Source organism: Dendrobium catenatum, unplaced genomic scaffold (genome assembly GCF_001605985.2).
Source record: "Dendrobium catenatum unplaced genomic scaffold, ASM160598v2 fragScaff_scaffold_908, whole genome shotgun sequence".
Taxonomy (NCBI): Eukaryota; Viridiplantae; Streptophyta; class Magnoliopsida; order Asparagales; family Orchidaceae; genus Dendrobium; species Dendrobium catenatum.
The window spans coordinates 988,807-1,005,789 of NW_021319370.1; the positions used below are offsets into that span (position 1 = coordinate 988,807).

General features: G+C 34.1%; 1 protein-coding gene across 2 annotated transcripts; it reads left to right on the forward strand.

The window, feature by feature from the left end:
* The first annotated feature begins 487 nt into the window (after positions 1 to 487).
* LOC110112673 (protein RETICULATA-RELATED 1, chloroplastic) lies at positions 488 to 16,786 on the forward strand. 2 transcript variants are annotated; one of them, XM_020844978.2, is made up of 8 exons: positions 493 to 996; positions 1,083 to 1,181; positions 1,265 to 1,485; positions 2,271 to 2,340; positions 2,466 to 2,545; positions 8,542 to 8,606; positions 14,166 to 14,537; positions 16,715 to 16,786. In XM_020844978.2, exons 1-7 carry the CDS (start codon positions 541 to 543, stop codon positions 14,357 to 14,359), a joined length of 1,185 nt encoding a protein of 394 aa, XP_020700637.1. In that variant the 5' UTR covers positions 493 to 540; the 3' UTR covers positions 14,360 to 14,537; positions 16,715 to 16,786. The 2 variants fall into 2 exon arrangements, with proteins under 2 accessions (XP_028553119.1, XP_020700637.1); XM_028697286.1 differs by lacking the exons at positions 8,542 to 8,606; positions 14,166 to 14,537; positions 16,715 to 16,786 and adding an exon at positions 4,232 to 4,358 and having other exon boundaries at positions 488 to 996.
* The last annotated feature ends 197 nt before the right edge of the window (positions 16,787 to 16,983 follow it).

Consider the following 16,983-nt stretch of genomic DNA (forward strand, 5'->3'; position numbering starts at 1 on the left):
ATCAGGTCCAGACACCTGACGTAGCTCTACATCCAGACGCTAATAGCATGTCGCCATGTGCCCTCACTCTTTACCGTGCTGCCCGACAATCCGAACCGGACCGGAACCCGGTATTGTTATGTTCATGTATTGCTAGGTATTGCTCTGTATTGCTAGGTATTCCTAGGTATTGCTCGGTATTGCTTGACAATAACGAGAAATACTGTTAAGTCAAGACCAATACCGAGCAATACCTAGCAAAATCGGGGCTTTGTTCGGTATTGTTATGTATTGATCTTCTTTGACAGAATGGTATTATCGTTACCGAACAATACTGAGCAATACCTAACAATAACTTGATCAATATAAATCAGCTAATACATTGCAATATGGGTTCCGATCCGGAACAAATTGTCCGGTCGCACATTAAAAAGTAAATGGCGATATTTTATTTTATAGACGCTGGATGTAGTGACCCGAACTAATAAAAATTCTTTTTACGGACGCTTGAATTCCTACGGCCGCTCGGCGGTGGGAGAGATTCTCAAGATTCGAAGAGTCATGTCCTGCTCTCCTTCTTCCCTCAGTCTCCATTTCTTTTCCTCTTCTTCTTCTCTCCTCTCTGCTTCGAGCTTCGCCGCTGCTACCTTCCACTCCAAAGACTCATTTTTTCCACCAAAACAACCCAAATTCCCTTCCAAGAAAATCTTCATCTCCGCGTCCTTAAACCGAGACAATGTTCGGACGATCAGGACCGTTGAAATCGCTAATTCCATTACTGACCGCGGAGGCAGCCCTCCTGGAGAACCCCCCACTGGAGTTGACGGCGGTGGCGGTGGAGGGGAGGAAGATGACGACAACAAGGAGGAGGAGGAGGAGTTTGGCCCGGTTATGAAATTCGAGGATGTGATCCGCGAAGCCGAGGCTCGAGGGGCGACCCTCCCTTCCGATATGCTTGACGCTGCCAAGTCCATTGGCATCCGAAGGCTTCTTCTTGTTCGATACCTAGACTTGCAGGTAAAATATCTTTCCTTTTGCGCCCTCCTGAAAATGCGATGCTTATTAGAAGCCCTTTATCGATTTCCTTTGTTTTGGGCTTCAAGGCCTCGCCTTGGCCGCTGGGCGTTGCGATGAGGTCATGCTCTCTACTCCGCAACCGAATGCTAGCTGACCCGTCTTTTCTCTTCAAAGTCGGCACAGAGGTAAACCTTATTGCTTTTGGTTTAGCAATTCTATATTTTGAATTGTAGTATTGTATTGAAGATTAGGCTATTGGTCAATATAGGTAGTTATAGACGCTTGCTGCGGGACCTTTGCAGAGATTCAAAAGAGAGGGGAAGATTTCTGGCCGGAGTTTGAGTTGTATGCTGCCGATCTTTTAGTGGGCGTGGTGGTGGATATTGCATTGGTGGGTCTTTTGGCGCCTTATGTGAGATTTGGAAAGCCAGCTTCATCAGCTGGGATTTTTGGTGGCATTTCACGTGCTTGTGATAATCTGCCCAGCAGGTCTGTTGCAGATTTGTTTTTTCTTTCAGCATTAACATGAAAATAATAGATTAAGCATAACTTACTACTTGATTTTATATTTTTAATTATTAATCTGATTGTCAGTAGAAATATGACAATTGTTAAGCTCTTTTTGATTGTCTTAATGTAATGTAGTTTGAATATGTAAACAACTGAATTAGCATGTCATCATTATCGAACCTCAAGTTCATTTGAATTTCGTTTTCTTTCTTTAATTTTGTTCTCCTATTGCTCTCACTAGAGAGAAATTATTCTGTGCGGACGCCGAACGCAGTTTATTGTCCGGAGACTAACTGGAATGCGCCACATCAGCAATACCGAGCTGGGTATCGAGCAGCACCAAGCAGGGGGCGACGTGGCGCATTCTGATTGGTCTTTGGACGGCGTTCGGCGCCCGTACATAATAATTTCACCTCACTAGAATCACCCTTGCATAAGATAAGTTCAAGTTTTTATTTGGAAGGTAAGTTGGTGACTGTCAGCTACTTCAGTTTGTAAAAAATTTGGGAAGTTGTTGCCAATGTTCTGGATTGAATGTTGACTACATCAAATTAAAAAAAAAAAAAAAATCGTCTTTAAATTGAGCCCATGCGTTGGAACCAAAGAGTTCACTTAAGTTCCATGTTATGTATTTCTTTGGCTCTATAAAAATGAACTTTTTCTAGGCAAGCTGTTTAAGGTTATATTAACGTCCTAGTTTATTCTCGTCATCATGCTATAGTGCCTCGTTTAGAAGGAACTACAATAATATATTTTTTCCACAGTGTCTTTGAAGCTGAAAGACCTGGGAGCAGATTTTCAATCAAGCAGCGAATTGGAACATACTTTTACAAGGCAACTTAATATTATCTCTTGCAACTACATATAAACATTGCAAATTATATTATCTTGTCTCGACAGTTTTCAACATGTCTAAGAAGCTCTTATTTTATTTTGTTTCCAACATCTCTAATTGACAGGGAGTTCTATATGGGTCGGTCGGTTTTGTCTGTGGAATTATTGGCCAAGGCATTGCTAATTTGTTCATGACTGCCAAAAGGTGAAGTCTTTATTTTTAAAATTTTTGTCCTATCATAGTCTGATCTATCTCTTCATTGCTTTTGATGCTCAAATTGTTGCATGATAAATTATTTAAAAGTTCATAATGTTTAATAGGACATGTTGAGGAATTCCAACTCTATTTCACTCTTAAAGTCATTGTGAATTCCAATTCGCAATTTGCAACTTTTTTTTAATCTGAAGCATTATTATTCTCTCTAGGTTTGTACTCAATATGCTTTTTTAGTTTATGTTAAATGCATATACACCTTTTTAAGATGTTCTGTTTCACATTCAATTTAGTTAGTTTTATGACAACAAGTATCAACATTAAGTTTGCATCTTATTGCATCAATTGAGGAGATACTTGCAAAAATATTCAAAGTATTACCTAATACCTATATGTGATATTCTTAAGTATTTTAGGCCTATCACGGAAAAGATGTGGATATAGATGAGTATATAACATCTAGAGTTGTAGTTGTGTGGTTAAAAATGGAGAAGTGTCTCAAAAGTATTGAATGATATGTGAATATTATAAATCATAGGTTTCACATTTCATAAAGCAGGTTTAGAATTTTTTTTTATGAAGATGTTTTTTGAAGCAATTTCAAAATTTATTTATAGAAATAGCTTTTACAAGGGAACTTTTTTGAAAAGCAGCATTAAAATTTTCGTCCAAATAAGTTGCTACTTTGCATTAATTTTCTATTTCTTCAAAGTAGGCAAAAAGCTGAAACAAATGAGCTTCTAAGGGTAAATTTCATGAAAGTACAATGAGGCTGGATATGTTGTATGAATCTTGATGTTGTAGGTGAAGAGATTGGTGATAAACAAGTTGATGTGGTAGAAGTGTTGTAAAGATGGATTTGTAACAAAATTAGAAGTGATTGATTGAAAATACTAAAACAAGGGATAGTAGAAGTGAAATTTATTATGGATGAGTTAGTGGAAAATAGACTTGATTTGGGCAAGTATAACAAAGATTAAAAAATGTTCTAATATGGCGTGTATAGAAATTTTATGTTGAAGGCTTATGAAGAAAAAAGGGGCAGATCTACTGGAAAAATGGATAGAAATTATGAACAAGATTTGCATTAGAAAAGTTTTAACATCTCATATGACCAAGTAGGTCGAAATAAGAGTAAGCATTCATAAAATTGAACCCAAATAGTTAGGGGAATTATTTTTTTTTTCTAAGTAGGTCCTAGCTAGACTACACAACAATCAACCTAAATGAAAGTAAAATGAGGATTCATCATAAAGTTGTCAATAAATAGCTTGGGTAAGACTAAAGATAATAATGATGATGATTTGTTAAGGATGGAGAATTATTGTTTTGATGAAGTTTTAAAAGGTCAAGACATAAGATGAGGTGTTTACTTGTCACGGCTTAGGGCATAGACCCTGGCACAGGTTGTAAGCCCCATGAGTTATATATTTTACATATTTCACAAATAAATGAATATGATTAAAAATATAATTCTAAAAAAAAATTGAAATATAATTTAAAATGTAAAGTTCATAATTATTTCATTTATATTCTAACTCCAAAATCTAATATCACAATCATGAAATATTAATTGGGAATTTAAAAATCATGTGTTTGATTGAGTGGGTTAAACAAAAGTATAATATACCAATATCCTTCCAATAAAACCTAACAATCATGTCTTATAATCTACAGAAATTGGATACTTTTTTGCATTATGGATTCAACCCTTGCAACAAACTTGAGAGGTTCATTTAGAGGCATCAACAAAGAGTCAAGACCATTGTCTTCTTCAATGTAAGAGAAAACACAAAGGCACCGACAAGTGTGCTTGCCACCAAGATGAGATGCATGGGTTTGACAAGTAAGTGGAGATGAATCAAACCTCGCTAGTTAGCTCGGGAGTGAAGTCAATAAAGGAGATTAACTAAGCCAGTGTGTCAATGAGCGAGCATAAGTTTGTGTGTGAAAAGGAATGATCGAGCAAGTCAGAGATGTAGAAACAGTGAAGAAAAGAGAGCTATTTGAGTTAGCTTAATTTTATTTATTATTATTATTATTATTTTTCATACCGACTTTAGAAATAACTTCGAGATATTTGCTTATAAGATTAATAGAAAAAATGAGCGGGTAACAGTTAAGGATTTTCTTATCATTTAATTTAAGTACACTTAAATTGTAACATTAGATTATCACCTAGCTTTTGGTGCATGACAAAAGTGTGCCTCAGAGACTTAGAGTGATGCTTTGGCCTGCACCCAAATTTGGCTTGCCCATCGCTGGGTCGAGCCTCAGAAATCTCCTTAAACTCTATTTGTAACAAATAAAGTTGGTTTGAAGCTGAAAGACCTGGGAGCAGATTTTCAATCAAGCAACGAATTGGAACATACTTTTACAAGGTAACTTAATATTATCTCTTGCAAGTACATATAAACATTGCAAAGTATGTTATCTTATCTCGACAGTTTTCAACATGTCTAAGAAGCTCTTATTTTATTTTGTTTCCAACATCTCCAATTGACAGGGAGTTCTATATGGGTCGGTCGGTTTTGTCTGTGGAATTATTGGCCAAGGCATTGCTAATTTGTTCATGACTGCCAAAAGGTGAAGTCTTTATTGTTAAAATTTTTGTGCTTTCATAGTCTGATCTATCTCTTCATTGCTTTTGATGCTCAAATTGTTGCATGATAAATTATTTCAAAGTTCATAATGTTTAATAGGACATGTTGAGGAATTCCAACTCTATTTCACTCTTGAAGTCATTGTGAATTCCAAGTCGCATTTTGCAACTTTTTGTTAATCTGAAGCATTATTATTCTCTCTAGGTTTGTACTCAATATGCTTTTTTAGTTTATGTTAAATGCATATACACCTTTTTAAGATGTTCTGTTTCACATTCAATTTAGTTAGTTTTATGACAACAAGTATCAACATTAAGTTTGCATCTTATTGCATCAATTGTGGAGATACTTGCAAAAATATTCGAAGTATTACCTAATACCTATATGTGATATGTTTAAGTATTTTAGGCCTATCACGGAAAAGATGTGGATAAGATGAGTATATAACATCTAGAGTTGTAGTTGTGTGGTTAAAAAAGGAGAAGTGTCTCAGATGTATTGAATGATATGTGAATATTATAGAACATAGGTTTCACATTTCATAAAGCAGGTTTAGAATTTATTTTTATGAAGATGTTTTTTGAATCAATTTCAAAATTGATTTCTAAAAATAGGTTTTGCAAGGCAACTTTTTTTGAAAAGCAGCATAAAAATTTTCGTCCAAATAAGTTGCTACTTTGCATTAATTTTCTATTTCTACAAAGTAGGCAAAAAGCTGAATCAAATGAGCTTCTGAGGGTAAATTTTATGAAACTACAATTAGGCTGGATATGTTGTATGAATCTTGATTTTGTAGGTGAAGAAGTTGGTGATAAACAAGTTGATGTGGTAGAAATAAAGTTGTAAAGATGGATGTGTAACAAAATTAGAAGTGATTAATTGAAAATACTAATACAAGGGATTGTAGAAGTGACATTTATCATGGATGAGTTAGTGGAAAATATACTTGGTTTGGACAAGTATAACAAAGATTAAAAAATGTACTAATAAGGTGTGTACATAAGATTTATGTTGAAGGCTTTTGAAGAAAAAAAAGGGGTAAATCTACTGAAAAATGGATAGAAATTATAAACAATATTTGCATTAAAAAAGTTTTGAAATCTCACATGACTAAGTAGGTCGAAAGGAGAGTAAGCATTCATAAAATTGAACCCAAATAGTTAGGGAAATTATATTTTTCCTAAATAGGTCCTAGATCACACTCAACAATCAACCTAAATGAAAGGAAAACGAGGATTCATCATATAGTTGTCAATAAATAGCTAGGGTAAGACTAAATATAATAGTGATGATGATTTATTAAGGATGGGAAATCATTGTTTTGACGAAGTTTTAAAAGGTCAAGACATAAGATGAGGTGTTTCCTTGTCACGCGTAGGGCATAAGACCCTAGGCATAGGTTGTAAGCCCCATGAGTTTTATATTTTAAATATTTCATAAATAAAAGAATATGATTAAAAATATAATACTAAAAAAATTTGAAATATAATTTAAAATGTAAAGTCCATACTTATTTCATTTATATTCTAACTCCAAAATCTAATATCACAATCATGGAAAATTATTTGGGAATTTAATAGTCATTTGTTTGATTGAGAGGTTTAAACAAAAGTATAATATACCAATATCCTTACAATAAAACCTAACAATCATGTCTTCTAATCTACAAAGATTGGATACTTTTGCGCATTATGGATTTAACCCTTGCAACAAACTGAGAGATTCATTTAGAGGCATCAACAAAGAGTCAAGACCATTGTCTTCTTCAATGGAAGAGAAAACACAAAGGCACCGACGAGTGTGCTTGCCACCAAGATGAGATGCATAGGTTTGACGAGTAAGTGGAAATGAATCAAACCGTACTAGTTAGCTCGGTAGTGAAGTTAATAAAGTAGATTAACTAAGTGAGTGTGTCAATGAGTGAGCATAAGTTATTGTGTGAAAAACAATGATTGAGCAAGTCAGAGATGTAAAAACAGTGAAGAAGTAAATGGAGAGCTATTTGAGTTAGCTTAATTTGTTTTATTATTATTTCTTTTCATACTGGCTTTGGAAATAACTTTGAGATTTTTGCTTATAAGATTAATAGAAAAAATGAGCGGTTAACATTTAAGGATTTATAATCATTTAATTTAAGTACACTTAAATTGTAGCATTTGATTATCACCTAGCTTTTGGTGCGTGCCAAAAGTTTGCCTCAGGGACTCAGAGTGATGCTTTGGCCTGCACCCACATACTATAGTCTAATGCCTCCTTTAGTTGTTATGGGGCAAATTTGGCTTTCCCTTCCTTGGGTCAAACCCCAAAAATCTCCTTAAACACTATTTGTAACAAACAAATTTGTGTTTGGGATATTGATACATATATCTTGTTGTTTTCTTGTAGAGTTGGAGTCAAAACTAATAGAATGAGGTAAAATGGTCTAAAAGCTACAAGATTACAAAATTAATGTTATACCTCGGCTTGTAAAATCTTTCATATTGATTATATATCATGCATTATTAATTCATTTTTGTTTATATAGGCCTTAGATATAACTTCGAGACATTTTCTAAGTAGATTAAAAGAAAGAAATTGGATCAGACAATTGCTAAGAGTTTTCTAATCATTTAATTTAAGTTCACCTAAATTATAATATTAAACGTTCATCTAGTTTATGGTGTATGTAAAAAACTGCCTCAAGCGCTCAGGGTGATGCTTTGGCTGCACCCCGCAGGCCAATGCCTCTAATTGTTCTATGACTCGGCATAGGGCGAGCCCCAAAAAAATTTTAATCCCTTCATTCCATGCGACTCATGCTGTCTTTATGTAGTTAGATTAGAAGAAGTTTATGGAAGTATATAAGGTTCTTTATTTTATTCTAGTTTTTTTTTTTTTTCGCTTTTCGAAACTTCATATTAACAGTTATTTATTATTATACATTTTTTTTCACGCATCTCTTGAACTATGTTTTAGCCCCTACATTTGATGCAACTCTTAGTGCTGATAGCCTGATAGAAACTTGTGCTTTCACTAGATTTATTAACACATACAATCTGCCATTGGGATTGTTCAGTCCCAGTGTACTTCAGTTATATCATAATGTGTAATTCAAAATGAGAGGATCATTAAAGGAACTTTTGTTATTTAGAGAATGTAGCAGTCAATTGTTTTAGTTAAAGAAAACTGAGTGTTCTGTTTTGATGATACGTAGAAGCATTATGCTTTTTTAACATCTCAAAATTCTTACATTTTGTGTTATATTCTATTCTAAAACTTAATGCTTTTCAAAGCTACTTTGATATTGATGCATTATTGCCTTATTTTTATAGGATTTCCCCCGGTTCACGCATCGTATTCTGTATGGTGACGCGTATTGATTATTCTTTTCTGTGCTGTTTGTAGGAGCGTAAATAAATCAGAAGTCGATATACCAGTTCCACCACTTATTAAGAGTGCTGCTCTTTGGGGTATCTTCTAAATCCATGTGCTATGCATTTTTTTTTCTTAAGTAGTTATTTTCTTTATTATGAAAATATAATTAATAAGCTCTTGTTTTGTGCAGCTATATTATGCTTTCACACTCAACTTTTTGGAAAGTTCAAAATTAGATTTAAAGTTTTACTTTTAAGGCTTAGTTTGGGACGGCTTTCCTACTGCTTCTTAAAACAGCTTTTTAATACAAATTTTTTAATTTTTGTATTAGAAAGTTGCTATAAGAAGCAGTAAGAAAGCTGTCACAAATGAAGCTTAAGTCTATATTGGGTTATTACAGCACTTACTTGATGAGTAAATGTATTTACATCATAATTATGGTCTTCCCTTATTATTTATATATTTTAATCATCCACTTTCCAAGTTGTTTTTTTCCTATTTTTTATGTAGTTGTATTTAAGGAGAATAACAACAAATCTTGCCTTTTAGGGTTTATGATATTTGCGCAGTGGCCATCATGGATGACTTTGAATATCTAATATATTTCATTTATTTATATAGTTTAATTATCCACCGTCCAAATTGTTGCATTTTATTTTTCTATTTTCTTATTTTATTGTATCGAAGGAGAAGAACAACAAACCTCGCCTTTTAGGGTTTAGGGTAATCACCGCGCAACAACAATCATCGATGAATTTTGAGAATTTCTTTTCTGTAATGTTAAAATCTACGCCATCTTTAAGACTTTAAGCCTTATGGATCTGTTATAATATCATATGATTGGTATGAGATGTGCGTACTAAGCGTGATAGATTTAAATATTTTGGTGCTAATATAAAAAAAGAATGAGGATATAGATGATACTACAACATCTAGAGTTTAGGCTAGATGGTTCAAATGGAGAAACACTACAGTTTAGGCTAGATACTTCAATATAAATTCTATCAAACAACAATTGGGCCAGCATAGTTGTATCAATCTGAAACTTGGAAAGTAAATTTTTTTTTTTATATATTTAAGTTTAACGTGATATAAATAAGAATGGTAAAATGGATGCCTAACAAAGCTAAAAAAGATAAATTAAGTAATGATAATTTAGAGGGACAAGTGATATGTATAAAAGATAAGCTAATTAAATATAGACATTTGATTTGTACACACACAAAGAAGGATAGAAAATGCATCCGTTAGACGAGCAACTAAAATTTTTGTTAGAAGATTAAGAAGGGGTAGACCCAAAATTTCATGGATATAAGTTTTCCAAAGTAATTTGTTAATAATATGTTTAACTCATTAAACGATGCTCATTAGGAAGGAATGAAAAATAATAATTTATAAAGTTGACCATGAATTGTTTGGATAAGGTTGATGATAATGATGACAAACTTTTATCTCAATTTGTTTCTTAGCAGACAACGAATCATTAAATTGTAGGTGTACATCAATGCTTCCAAGCTTTTTTTTTTTTCTCGATGTGGAGGTAGACCTAAAAAGACTTTGGTTAGAAATATTAGAAATGACCTTTCTTTTTTAGATTTAGATGAGAATTTGACTCTTAATATGACACAATGGAAAAAAAGATTCATGTAGCCCCCCACATGGTGGGATAAAGGCTTGTTGTTGTTGTTGATGATGTAGATATATTTATTCCCTGTGTTTCATGCTGAATTGTGATAGGAAATACTAGAGTTCGCAAGTAATCCTAAGGGAAATACTTGAGTTCGCAAGCAAACCTATCACTAATTGGTAAAAACAGTGAGGAAATAACCAAATTTTGGGGGAAAACAGCCCCAAAACAGTGGATTCCATAAGGGAATCAAAGCAAACAAACACTAGAGCAAGATACAAGGGATCCTCAATTCGAGAGGAGGATCGTCTCTCCCAAATCTCTAGACAAGGAGTTCTAGAGCCCAAGACGCCAAGAAACTTCAAAGAAAATTCAAATCTTGCATAACCCTAATCCTTTCCCCAAAGCAACTAATTAAAGGCAATGGACAATTACAATTTTCCTAATCAGCCCCCCAATTCAAAAATTTCCTCCAAAGCAAAAATTAATTAATAGGTGGGCCCCTCCCTCTCTCTTTCTTGTTTCCGCCCCACTTGGGCCGCCGGCTATACACCCAAACCGGTCTACTAGGGACCGGTTCAGCGGGCTCAGGAGGAGCCGGCCTAACAAATAGTTTCACTAAATCGTAAAATTATAATTCTAGTTTTTCAATCTAGTCACTTGCGAGTATTTATTCTCTAGAATATTTTCACAAATAGATAACATTTGAGTAGTTTCATGCTTGCTACATGCAACTTCGAGGTGTTTCGAGCTCGCTACGCACAACTTTGAAGAGTTTCAAGGCCGTTACATAATGTTGTGTTCATTGATTGTCGTTCTCATCATGCTTGCTTGAATCTATTTTGGAGCGTATGAGGAGGTCAATAGTAGGAAAGCATTCTTTACATCATACTACTGTATGGAACATTCAATATTGGTTGTAAGAGAAAATAGGATGTTTATTGCATTCATTTTTATAGTAGGAGCAAAAAAAAAATGATGGTTAATTCTATTTGATTGGGTATATCATTGCTTCCAATCTTATTTATACCATTCTAGGCTTTCATTTGCTCTGTATTTTGCATTAAAAAAGTTATTTGCATCAGAATATTTACTTTCTTTTTGGTAGTTCATTGATCTCCCAAGTTTGATTTTTTTTCAGAGCATTCATTTTTTTTCTCATTGCATCTTTTAAATTCTTATTTTCAAGCACCTCAAACAGAGTTTGTGGTAATATAATAGAATTAGAGCTAGAGCTGATATTTGTAAGAAAAGCTTTATAGGTAGGAGAAACATTTTAAAAAGATGTATACAAGGAGATGAGATGAAGAAGAAATTTGTAGTGATGAGTTAATCATTGTTAACCTGATAATAGTACCGAGTGTTGAGCTTGTTGGAGATTTTTGCTAGGTTTGTTCCTACTTATAAAAACTAGAAGAGGTATAGTGTCTGAATTTTTTAGAGTTTATATTATATAAATATCAAAATGAAAGATATATGTTTCATTAAATTTATTTTTCAGTTGAGAGTTCTCACTTTGAAGATGAGTTTGATTGAAAAAAATTGCTTCTCATTAAAGTTGATATCTTTTAATGTAAGAAATTTTTTGATAATAGGATGATAACACTTATTCTTTTTTGTGAGTGGAGGAATACTTAATAAAAACATATTTGAGAGCTCTAGGATTAAGTTTGCCTCTATATTTTTTGTGGATGTGGACATGAGCAATAAACCCAAAAGTTTTTAAGGGATTTTTGAGAGAGAGTTATTTATGGGGAAGAATTTAGCTATATAATTTATAGGACTTTTAAAGCCAATCACTCTTTAGGGTATTCTATTAATTAGATATGCGACATCTTGGGTTGCTTCTCCTCAATATCTTTTTGGCAATTTATTTTGAATAAAAAGAGTCTTAGTGATTTCCAAAAAGTTTTTGATTTATCTTTTCTATCACTCCATCTGCTGTGGAGTGTCAGGATAAGACGATTGGTGGATAATATATTTTTTAGAAGAAATATAATAATGTGTGGTTAAAGTAATGGCTAGCATTATTAGTTCAAAGCATTAAATATTTTTGTTTTATGGCAATAAAAATGGAAAGAATAATGCTTACATTAGAATATTAGATTTTTGTCATTTGAGTGCAATTTTAAATAAAGGTGATAACTATTATAGCTCTAAAAATGTTAGGAATTTTGGATGGCTTCCCGATGTCAAATTGAGAAATTAGAAAATGAATAAAGGATGTAAAATAACTTTAAGGAAAAATAATGCAATAATGATTGGCAATTTTACAAGTCTCAATGTAAAATTTTCATATTTACATCCGAAAAAAGAGAAAAAAACATATATTTTAGGTTCTCTAATTTGCCCAATCATCTTTCTCATACTGAGATCATGACATACATAATGATTGGCAAAAAAAGTTACCTAGCTATTAGTATGGTCTTTAGTGATTTTATGGATTGCAGATGATTTACCGCAAAATGAGGAACATGCAGTACATTACTGATGTTAAGTGTGGAGAAAATTGAAATAATTTTTTTGACCTGCAACAATTGTTAGAGAACCCTCAATCACTTTTATTATTCTATTGTGGGGTAGGGTTTATAGGTTTGAAAAAGATTAGCAAAGCTGGTCATGTGATTAGTAGCTCCTAAATCTTGCATCCAAGTGCTCATAGAAATTAATTAAGGCACAAAAATACACAAAAGTTAGAAGGCATACACCATTTTGAACTAAAGATTATGATCCATAAGATTTTTTCGGAGATGAGAAAATTCTTGAGTTCATTATTATTTTTTGGATTAAGCCCTTCTAATTCAACAAAGCATGTTTAACTTTTTTGGTGACATTCTTTATTTCCACCAAAGCTTGGGGCTTTATGTGGAGTTTCCAACCTTTTCCTTGATTTGTCCTTTATGTTGTAGTAGTTGCACCATGGATTATTTTTGGAAGAATGCTTTTGCCTTTTTCTAAGGAAAGAGTCTGTAGCGATAAGTCTCTTACATTGGGATTTAGTAGTTGTCATGGTCGATGCTTCAGAGATCAAAGTGTCGAACATTATTGTCTTTCTTTCTTATTTGGCTTTTATGAGACAAAAATTTCTCATTTTATGATGGTATATTTTCTTTGCATAAGATTCCGACACAAATTTGGTCAAAGTCATTATTAAGTCTTGTAAGGACTCAAACACCCTTTCTCTTTCTACAAATTATTTGAGAATTACTACATCAATGTAGCATGCCATTTTGAGATCTTTGTAATAATCTAGTTCAGGCCAATAAACCTTCATTGCATTAAAGTACTCAATAATTTGAATGCTATTTTACTTGATTTTTTTGAAATCTTAGTTTTGATTTTATAGATGAGGGTAGCATCCTTCACTTTTAAGTAAAGTTTGTTTGATGACACCTAAGTTTTTTTTTTTTGCGGAAGAGAGGAATATATATGTCTCACTAATTTTAGGCATCATTATATTTGATAACCATACCATAATTATGGAATCAACTTGTCATCCTAAAGTACAAATTTTGTGTCTTTCAACTCTGAAGGAGGATCCATAAGAAGACAAATAGATCCTTGTCTTTCCTTTCAGAAAGATCTTCATAATTTGAGATCATTTCAGATAATTTCTCTCATTCAGGGCGTCAGGAAATCTGAGACTAGTAGCCTTGGAGTGAGGCGCATGCGAATAACCTTACATGCGCACTTTTTGCTATTTAGTTATGGCTTATCCAGTGGGGGATAGCCCCCAGTGCCCCCACTATCAATCTACCCATGCAAATTACTAACAAACATTAAGCACCACTGGACTTATTATACCCGTAATGTTATGTGTAGAACTCCTAATTCTTGGGTCGTTTGTTGCATTTGCTTGATTTGCGCCAAATGAAAATTAGGCTCAATTTTGTATTTTCATTTGAATAATGCTGTGATAAGAAATAATGCTGTTTAATTTGGGCATGGAAACTACAAATTGAATTTAATGTAGTATTTTTCTATTATAACTACCCTACTGGATCAACTATTTTCTCTCAAAATGTAGGTGTTTTCCTGGCGGTTTCTTCAAACACACGATACCAGATCGTTAATGGTCTGGAACAGGTTGTGGAGGCATCTCCTGTAGCCAGACGTGTTCCTCTAATTGCAATGGCTTTCACCGTTGGTGTGCGTTTTGCCAATAATATCTATGGGGGAATGCAGTTTGTGGATTGGGCTCGATGGAGTGGTGTCCAATGAAGGATTAATTATTTTGTGCGGACACCGGGCGGCGTTCGAAGATGAAGGAGAGCGCACCACATCACTTTTTTGCTGTGTAACGGTATTATGTATCACTGTATACCGGGTGACGTGGTGCACTCTCATTCGTCTCCAAACGGTCCCGTGTCTGCACTGAATAATTTCTCCCAACGAAGAGGTACATTTAAAACTTTTTTATTTTTCGTTGCTTTTATGTTCATACTTTAGGGGTTGTGTGATGTTTTTCATATCCTTGATATAACTTTTTAGTTCCCTTTATAACCATGAACATAATTTGCTTCTAAGCTTCATGGTTATCGTATTTTAATAATTACTGTATTGTGAGTTTTTTGACCTCGTTGTTGGTTTTTCATAAACTTTTATGCAGCTCCTATAAAATGTGTCTTATCAGTTTAGCCATCTTTTTAGTTCCCCTTTTCTCATTTTATTCAGACACTGCATACATTTGTTTCTTTTGCCATAGCATATTGCCGCCGTTAGAAGTGTTGGATTGCAATCAAAAACATTTTTTAAAAAATTTATTAGAAATGGCACAATGAGCATGTTGTGTAGATGATTTGGCGCTCTTAGTATCTAGAGACGAGACCAGGCAAATGAAACTTAGACATGCTCTTAGGAGGTTTCTTAGTTGTTAGCTACACTAGTTATCCCTTGTGATGGTGACCATAAAAGAGTGGAAGTAGAAGATGTTTAATGTTGTGTTCTGTCGGCGTACCACTGGACACATTTTTCATGTCTTCCAGTCTTTATTTCTATGTGTTTGTGTCAAGGGTAGGGGTGCAAACGAGTCGAGTTGAGCTCGAGTCAGGGGGTGTTCGAGTCAAGCTCAACTATCGAATACTGAGCTCGAGCTCGAACTCGACTCGACAGGGAAAAAGCGAGCTCGTCAAGCTGCTCATCTAGCGGGAGATCGAGCCGTTTTTGCCAGCATCCGTCGACTTCGCCAGCGTCGTCGTCCGTCGTCGTAAGCATCCGTCTGCTGCCTTCGCCGTCAATCGTTGTCTTCGCCTCCGCCCAAACCCAGTCTTGATTTCAATTCCTGAGTACTCAAATCCATTTTACCGCCAGACGTTTTATTATTATATAAAGTGTCTATAAGACTAATTATATTTTTTTTAACCAAAAATCAATGAAGTGGTCAAACTCTTGATGAAAGAGCCAATTAAAATGCACAGCTAATTTTCTTTTTCAAAGCAAGGAGAAATAGTCTGAAGAGTATGTATGCCACTAATGATCTCATGATTAAGAGCTGATATATGAGCCACAAAGTAAAGACCATAACTACTCTTGCCTATATAAAAGATTTTATGGACTCTTTCCTTGGAAACTTGTATGTCACCTCTCTCTTTTGCCCTCTTTTTTCTCCTTTCTCTCACAGCTCACTTATATCCTTTTTCCCTCTCTCCAAGTCCATGCAAGCAAAAGATCAATGAATAGGTATTGGGGTTGAATCGGTCCTATGCAATCATAGCATGTCAGTCTTAAATTTGTTTCTGCAGCTCTCTCCATTTATTATCTGCCATATTCAATCTGTGAATCAGATAATCATTTTTCAATTTACAGTCTATGTTCATAATCAACCCCTTTCAAATTCAGACCAGCCCCTAACATTCATCAGGCACTTATTTTGAGTGTCTGATGTGGGGTAGATATGGAAAAGATCTATAGGAAAATAGAGACTGAGAGAGAAGCGTTGTGCAAACAATCACAGCGGAAACAAAATTACATAACAAACAACGTGGAAATTTACGTCGCGCGTCAATTTTTAGTGTTGGTCGTCCGTTTTAATCTATCTCGTCCGATTTGATTGTGAGGGGTTCATCCTTAGGCGAATTCGACGTCCTGATTCTAATGATGCAGTCTGTTTGACAATCGGAGGTCGTTTGACTTTTCAAGTGACCCGTCAAGCGTCAATTTCACCTTGTTTGTGTGTTTTTGCCCATATGGGTCAACAACATTCTAGTGCGAGAATAGTGCAAAAGAGAAGAGAGACATTGAGAGAGTAAGAGCGAAGGGAGATATGTACAAATTTATCTCATTTTCACAGTGGTTTTCTTGGTGTGTTTGGATGTGTTTTTTTTTTTCCGATTTCGGGCTTTTTCACGTTAAATCCTTGTGTTCTTTCTTTTCCGCTACTTTTACCTTTCTTATTTATTTGTCTGCCGTGTTTTGCTTCCACCCCCAACAATCTTTACTTAACGCATGACATTTTCTTTCATTGTACCGAATTCTCCATTTTTTTTCCTTTCATCTGTTCTGCAAGTTGCTTGAAAATCAATTTTTCTTCAACAAAACCTCACGACTGATTCAGTATCTCCAATTGTGTTCTTGCAGGCGGTCTTGTTCTTTTATAATTATTATCCAGACAAGATTTACAACTAAGCACTCCAAAGGCATTGCAGGGGGTTATTACACTGTAGCTCTTTATATATATATATTCAAGTTTATTTTCATAATTAATTTTTTTTTATGAAAATTTAAATTATGAATATGATTTTTTTTTTTAATGAGCTTTCATTTTTCTGAAGTTTTAGTGAGGAGTATCAGCTGTTTTAATTTTGTTTTTCGATTATTGCAATATATTTAGCTTAAACATTCTTTCA

Coding starts and splice junctions, on each gene's coding strand:
- LOC110112673 (XM_020844978.2), top strand. CDS start 541: ATGTCCTGCTCTCCTTCTTCCCTCAGTCTCCATTTCTTTTCCTCTTCT. Junction 997..1,082: donor TTCGATACCTAGACTTGCAG/GTAAAATATCTT, acceptor TTGGGCTTCAAG/GCCTCGCCTTGGCCGCTGGG. Junction 1,486..2,270: donor TGTGATAATCTGCCCAGCAG/GTCTGTTGCAGA, acceptor TTTTTTCCACAG/TGTCTTTGAAGCTGAAAGAC.